Raw genomic sequence first — 7,624 nt, forward strand, 5'->3', positions numbered from 1 at the left:
TCTACACAGCTAATAATTGTGAAACTCGGACTTGAAGCCGTGTACTGTGACTCTCAAATCCTGGCTCTTACCAATCCTGGGCTACCACCTACTATATATATTTATTTCACACCGTGTCCCTGAAGTCCCCTCAGCATCACAGTAATTTGTCTTCTCACATTTTTTCTTTAAAAAACAAAACAAAACAAACTAGAGTAGCAAAGCTGTCAATGCAAGACTGTGCTAAGGGATAAGGGATAAAAAAAATGCCTTCAAGTTTCCTATTTTAAAGTCTTTTGAGATTTAAAGGCTTTTAGATGCCAGTGGAGATTGTAAGAATAAAGTTATGCTATTTTTCTTTAAAGAATCAAGTCCCTCTTCTGCTTTCAACACAGAATAGGAGGGTCTATGAATACCTGTTTGAAGGATGACTCAGAGACAAAGCTTTACCCTCCCAAGAGACATAAGAGAACTAGACTACTTCTGGGACTCAAAAGGGAATTGCTGTTGAGCTGATTCACTAGGGACTGTTTCTGGTCCTCTGGGAAATTATTGAAAATTCAATTAAAGTTCATTAGCATTCTGAAAGATAATTTTTTCACCAACAGACCTGAGCGAATTTTCATATTCCAAATTCCCAGTGAATTTTTAAAAAAATGAATTCCCAACCTCAAAAATGGTCTTTTTTCCCAGAATGCCCAAGCAATTCAGAATCTCTGTTTCACAGGAATACACAACGCATGTGCCAGTTGAACAAGGCCTTCAAAAGGTCCACAGGTCGGTTGTCTCAATAGATAACTTTATTTGAAATGGAATGCATTTTGAAAATACGAAAAATAAATCACATCTCCCCAAAATCTTCTAAGAGACATATTTACACAAGTTATGACCATGCTAAAAAATTCATGAATGTGATGGCGTATAAAGCATTTGGTACATGATGATACTTGCTTTCCAGAAGCTGGCATTTGTATATTATAAAACGTTAAGAAGAAGGCTGACCTCGGAATGTAACAGACAATAGTTTTATGTTTCTTCTCAATATACAGTGACCTGGAAGGACTACCTATTGTTAAAACCTGCTTCCCCACTGCTCAGCCTGCCATCAGCAGTCCAGCTGCAGAGCAGTGGAGAGTAGGTCTCACCAGCTTTTGTGCAGATGCTTCTAACCCAGAGTCCTTCTGCTTCCTTCATTGGACAATATTGCCCTTTCTAAGAAAACCCTTTTAGATCCTGTACTCCATTTAGCAAATGCCCTGCCAGCAAAGTCACAGATGACTTTTTTACCCAATCTTAGGTAAATCTGGATTATCTGCCCAATCGTACAAGTCAAAAAGCCACCCTTGAAAACTGTTGCAAGATTCGAGGAAACAGGTCTTAAGAACCTATCCAACACATGATTCCATAACTAATACATCTTAGGTTGTTTTAGGCAAACAGGTGTATCTCTTGAATCACTGATGGATTCAATATCAAGATCTATAATTTTCACGTTTAAAATTTATTCTGCCGAGGACATTTTACTGGTAGAGCAAAAACCAATCAGTTTGACACACACAAAAAAGAAAATAAACGTTCACAGTCCTATCTTCATAGGATTCTGTGCTATAAAATTGCTCCAGGTTCAAGTCTTAGACCACTCTTCTAAGGCTGCTACCGAATATAATATTAACACTGGAGCCAAGCTAAAACTACATGACTTTTCCCCTAGGGACAGAAAACAAGGGATACGTTTAAACTCATACACTTGCAGCAAACTTTACTGTCAGATTTAAAATTAGGGCTTTCTCTTAAAGGGCTTCTTTAAGAGAAATACAGAGTGTTTGGTATATGAGAGAAAAAAAGAGTTAAAACAGGACTTTCAACTTAATCCAGACTTCCTAACAGTGTTTACATGTGAGGGAAACTCCTTTAAGTAATGTGTATTTTTTATTTTTACCATCATTGGAGACAAAAAAACAAAAACATAAACATTTGAAGTGAAGTTATAAAGATGGCTTGATTTCTACATTAGAGAATCCCAGCTTGCTCAATGAGGAAAATGTTCATTTTAAAAGGGCCCGTTATAGACATTTACTCTCTGACATCAGCACTCCCCATAGAGCATACACAGATCTAAATGGATTTCCACTAAGAAAGTCTGTTTAAGAAGCTTCATCATGATGTTTAGCCTGTCCCAGAATTCGTTGTTCTCAGGGAATGACATGAGAGCAAAGAAAAGGAACACTCAGTGAGGCAAGAGACAGCATCTCCCAGATGCTGGGGAGTTACACATTTTGTCCTTCCTTCCTTTGTCCCAACACACAGTTATTGAGCTCACTGTGTATGAGGCTTGGTGCCAACAGAAGTTCAAGGACAAAAGTTCAGTTTCCAGATGGAACATTACTCTTAATTTTCCAACTTTTACATTTTATGTTTATTTAAGGAGTGGGTCTTCTATTGGATCTGCCCTTTCGGTTGAAAAATGCATTTTTTACCTTTTTCCATGAAGCTGATTTGTCAGATTTCAAAATACCTTAGGTGGTTTTGTATCATTTTCCTACAGGTAGAATAGAGCCACTGAGACATTAAATGATGTACATTTATATTTTGTTTTGTTTAGTCTTATTGAGCGTGTTTGCTTTTTTGCTCTGGAAAAATTATTAATAATAATTTCAAAGATGTCAAAACAATAAAAGCCATTCTACTTCTCTCTAATTTCTTAGATTTCACATTAAATGCTAAGAGGGGTTCAGAATAGAAAGTGATAAAGGTCAACATAAATATCACAGCAGACTAAGGAACAAGGGCTATGGAAAGTCAAGAAACCATTAGTCTGGGGCCGGGTGTGGTGGCTCACACCTGTAATCCTAGCACTTTGGGAGGCCAAGGCAGATGGATCACCTGAGGTCAGGAGTTCAGGAACAGCCTGACCAATATGGTGAAACCCCATCTCTACTAAAAATACAAAAATTAGCTGGGCGTGGTGGCATTCACCTGTAGTCCCAGCTACTCAGGAGGCTAAGACAGGAGAATGGCACAAACCCAGGAGGCGGAGGTTGCAGTGAGCCGAGATCGTGCCACTGCACTCCAGCCTGGGTGACAGAGCGAGACTCCATCTCAAAAAAAAAAAAAAAAAAAAAAAAAAAGAAACCATGACTCTGGTGGCCCTATTAAGAACCATGGCCACCACGAGGGAAAAAAAAGAAATCCAGCCACCAAGAGGGAGCCTGGGCATATTTTTTTAAGCAATGAAATTACCTAGCCCCATATGTAAGCTAACAACATACAAATGCCTTTTTTAAAACCTACATCAATCTTAATTTGTAAAGTATTTGGTATGGATTTTATTTTTAGTACAAGAATTAAAAAAAAAATCCTCCATTGGGAAAAAACTGTGGTTCATTTGGACTTATTATGATTTGCATGCATTAAAAATATAGTACTATGAGGTACTCCTCAAAAAGTACAGCCATAGTTCTAAGGAAGCTGAACCAAACTTGATTTAAGAAATCTTTAGATGTGGCTCTCATTTCATATACATATATACATACATATACATATATACATATTCATATATGTGCATATGTGTACACACATGTTCTCATATATGTATATATACATACATATTCATATATGTGTATACATATATACATATGAAACGAGTTTTTAAATGTTGGCAACATATTTTCACAACCGCATCCTAAACAACCACTGGAAGTGGGGGTCCACTTAAGTTTTGTTTGCCATTAGCTTAATAGGGGAAAGCTATTTTAATTTTCCCTGCAACTTTTTGGATATGAGTTATGATCTCAAAATGTCATTTAACTATTGCACTAAAAAGTAACTTGACCTTGGAACTCCTTTCTAGATGGAAGGAGAATAAAGACATCTGTAGCATGTAATTCTATTTTTATTTCTTGACTACATAACCTAGCAGTGGTCTAATACTGACCGTTTCAATTTAAATGCTGGAAAAATACTGACCAAGACTTTCTATGAAAAAGATAATGGAAAACAGAAACCAGTTAGTAAAGCCAGGCAGATAGGAAGTGATTTTCAGCCCCAAGAGGACTTTGTATCATCTATGGCTCCATTTAAACTTAAGTAGCATCTGTCCTGGTGGATTTTGAACATCCTTTTGATTTAACACAGAAGAAGGTTTGTTCTACCTTTAAAAGCACATCCTCTTTTTTTCCCCAACAGACTCTTCCACAAGTGGCTTCTAAGACAAGACTGGGGTTGTTTTCTTACTGAAAATCCTGTGTTTATCCAGTCTTTTCCTTTTCAATTTCTGAGTTTAGCTAACCTAACAACAAAACAGAATTCTCAAATTTCTCACAGAGCAATGAAAAGCAAAACAGTTGGTTTCTCTGATCAACATCATTTTCAGTATGAAAACAAAAACTTAGGACTCCTAGACCTTTGAAATATCTACAAATTGTACTTTAAACAACCAGATTTTTCAGTGTGCGTCTAAAACAAAGTAAAGGGATCAGAAAATGTGGTTCAAGTCAAGTGTGCAAAGCTCTCGAAGAAAGGTCCTGCAGCCTGGACAGGAGTACAAATATTCTCTTATACAAGTTAAATGTACTCTTTCCCTCCACAACATTTTTGAAATGAAACAGCAAATGCATTTATACTCACAAATTAGTCAAAACGCCTCTTCTCCTTATTAAGCCCTTTACACACAGATGATAAAAGCAAGGTTTTCCTACAGGAGATGTGGCCCTACCACATATTCAAGATACAATCATCCTACCATCAGTTAGGTTATGTTTTAAATATTTTGAAATCAGGTATCCTTACTACTGATTTCCTTTTAGAAACTATCTTGAGCATTAGATTTTCATAATTACACCATTTTTAACTTCTAGCTTTTTAAAACTTCTAGACAAACTATATGTCTGAGCAAAAACAAAAACAAAAATCCTCAAAAAAAGTAGTATCAGAGTTTTAATTTCAACCAGCTGGCAAAACAATGAAAGTGTCAGACCTTCTGAAAGTACTCGAGGAATAATGAATAGCTTCTTAATGTTTTCCCCTCCACCGCCCTTTTTTATTTTCCAAGATTAGGAATTACTATGGATTAGGTTTTTGAAAATAAAGTTTCCTTTTTGGGAAATGGCCTACATTCAGAAATGTCTTAGAACAAGCATTTAAAAAAAACTAATAAATAATCATCAATCAAAATACGTTAAAATAAAATTACAGTATATCATCGCTCCTAGAAAATTCACCATACTAGACGATCCTTTCAAAGGTTCATAAATAAAAGTCTTCTTGACTCGAAATCGTTTCCTGCATCGTGATGAAAAGTATGCAGAAAACTAAGAAGAATCGCAAGTTTTCGGTAGGGTGATGTCCAAACAACTTGATCTGGTGCGGGGCGGAGAGACTGTTTTGCTTTTGATCCAAGTGAAGACAATAGAAATGTGCTCGTCCCACTTCCTCAAGTCCTCAAAACCTGGAAAGAAATGACACCGAGTGAAGTAGGTGGCTAAGAACCCTCCGAGACCAGTTCTGTTCGGGCCGGTCCGCCTGACAAAGCGGGCTCAGAAAGACACCGCGGTGTTTCCCTCAACTGCCCAAACACATAGTCAAGTGCGGCTGGGGGACGCACCACGGGACAAGGACGGTCGTGATGGGCACTGTTGTGATGGCCGCGGGTGCGGTCCGCGAGGCCCCCTGCCTGGCCCGGATCTCCCCAGCCTCCCCTCTCTGCCCAGGCTCTCCTAGCTCCAGCTTGTTTCCGTTCCTTCTATCGCCCCAGAAACTTGGAATGAGTTCTGATTTCTCCATATAGGAGCCGAACCTGTGAACAAGCTTCCTACTCCTCCCAACTCACTACCCCCGAGACCCACTCCTCAGGGGCGCGAGTGCCGGGACCTTACCTTGTCTTGCCCGGGAGCTGCCCCCTTCAGGCAGAGTTGGAGGTGCTGCGGAGAAGCCGGTGTCCGTGCGGCTGCGAGTGCGGCTGTGGGTGTGGGTGCGGATGAGGGTGCGGGTGAGGGTGTGGGTGCGAGTGAGGATGAGAGTGTGGATGTGGATGTGGATGCGGATACGGGTGGAGCTGCTGGGGCTGAGGCTTGGGTTGGGGCTGAGGCTGGGGTTGTGATTGGGGCTGGGGTTTCGGCTGAGGCTGAGGCTGGGGTTGGGGTTGGGGTTGGGGTTGGGGTTGGGGCTGGAGCTGCGGCTGCGAGGGGGGCTGCTGCTGGACCAGGTGCTGCTGCTTCTGCCGCGTGGACTTGACCGCCAGGATGGCCTGACGATTCTTGTACTGCACCATCTGCAGCGTGATCTCGGCGTTCCAGCCCTGGTCTTGCGGGCACCGAAAGTCGATCTCCTTGCCCTCTGCCATCACCACAGTGAAGTACATGTACTTGCCCTTGCGCTCCACACAGTCCACGGTCTTCATGTTGGAGAAGTGCAGTTCCTTGAGCTTGACCGGCGGCTCGAGGCTGGCGACAGCGGGGCCACTGGGTTGGGACGGCTCGGCCGGCCCCTGCCCGGGCTGTTGTTGCTGCTGCTGCTGTTGCTGCTGCTGGTGTTGCAGCTGCTTGGGCGGGATAAGCAGCAGCCCTTCCTCGGTGAGGATGCAACACTTTTTCTTCCAGAGCTGCAACAAGCCGTCGCTGCGCTTCTCCAGCACGCCCTCCTTCAGCGCTTTGCAGCCGCTGCTCTCCAGCATCCTCCCAGCATAAGAGGGGCCGCCGCTTGGCTCGGCCTTTCCGTTTCCAGCCGCGCGGGCCGGGGGCAGCAGCAGCAGCCGAGCGCCGTCCTCGCCCCAGCGGCTCCCACGGCCGCCTGCCCGGAGCGCGCAGAGGAGGCTAACACGCAGGAGGCAGAGCGGCGGTGGCGGCTCTGGGTCCCGGCAGAGGGACAGCCGCGTCCTGATGCGCCACAAGGTCCCGGAGCTTCGAGATGCCGGGCCTCTGCCGTCCTCTTGTGAGCGCTCACTGAAGGGTACTGGCCGGGCCCCCTCGCGGCGCTTTTGAATGGGCCATCTTCCCCACCCCCGAGTGACACCCAGCGGAAAAGGCGGCTCCCGGCGCCCGCACCGCGGGGGAAAGCCCAGCTCCGAGAGGCGCTCGGCAGCCGGCGCACGCCTCATTAACTTGGGGCCTTTCCAAAGCCGGCTGCGTCCACGCCCCCCCGCGTCCCTCGCTCCGCCTCTCGCCGCCCACTTGCTTCCGCGCTTGTTCCCCTGGAAGGCGACCCGGACCCGAGCCCCGGAAACTCCTCTCCTCTACCCAGGGCGATCGCCCAAGGAGCCCTGGCTGTCTGACGACTACTGCCGACGCTCACAGGGCGCTGCGAGGCCATCCCCCGCGTCCCGCTTCTCCCCGGCCCGCGGGGCTCTCTGCTAACAGCCTCAGAAAGTGAGGACGGGGGCGCGGAGGCGGGGGCAGCCTCCAGGCAGTGCTGCCTCTTGGTTCTTGGGAATTAGCCCTGGGGATTCGCGCTGGGCTCCGAGAGCCCGCAGAACCAGCGTCGTGGCCTGGGCGAGCTGGGAGGCCGGGGCCGAGTCCCGCGAGTGTGCCTGCCCCGGACGCTTAGGTAAACAACTGAGCGCACAGAGGCCGAGAGGACATCGTGTCTTCCCACGCATTTTCGCTCACGGTCACTAAGTAGGTCTTCTTGGAAAGAGGGCGATTGTTAAAGC

At 44.9% G+C, this 7,624-nt stretch overlaps 1 protein-coding gene across 1 annotated transcript; it reads right to left on the reverse strand.

Annotated features, from left to right (window-relative positions):
- Positions 1–757: 757 nt before the first annotated feature.
- Positions 758–7,271, reverse strand: PHLDA1 (pleckstrin homology like domain family A member 1). The gene is made up of 2 exons (XM_055240092.2): positions 5,853–7,271; positions 758–5,425 (listed from the first exon to the last, which is right to left on the reverse strand). The coding sequence occupies exon 1, from the start codon at positions 7,070–7,072 to the stop codon at positions 5,879–5,881; it is 1,194 nt and encodes a 397-aa protein (XP_055096067.1). The 5' UTR covers positions 7,073–7,271; the 3' UTR covers positions 758–5,425; positions 5,853–5,878.
- Positions 7,272–7,624: the final 353 nt, after the last annotated feature.

The sequence above is a fragment of the Symphalangus syndactylus genome, chromosome 13 (genome assembly GCF_028878055.3).
Source record: "Symphalangus syndactylus isolate Jambi chromosome 13, NHGRI_mSymSyn1-v2.1_pri, whole genome shotgun sequence".
NCBI lineage: Eukaryota > Metazoa > Chordata > Mammalia > Primates > Hylobatidae > Symphalangus > Symphalangus syndactylus.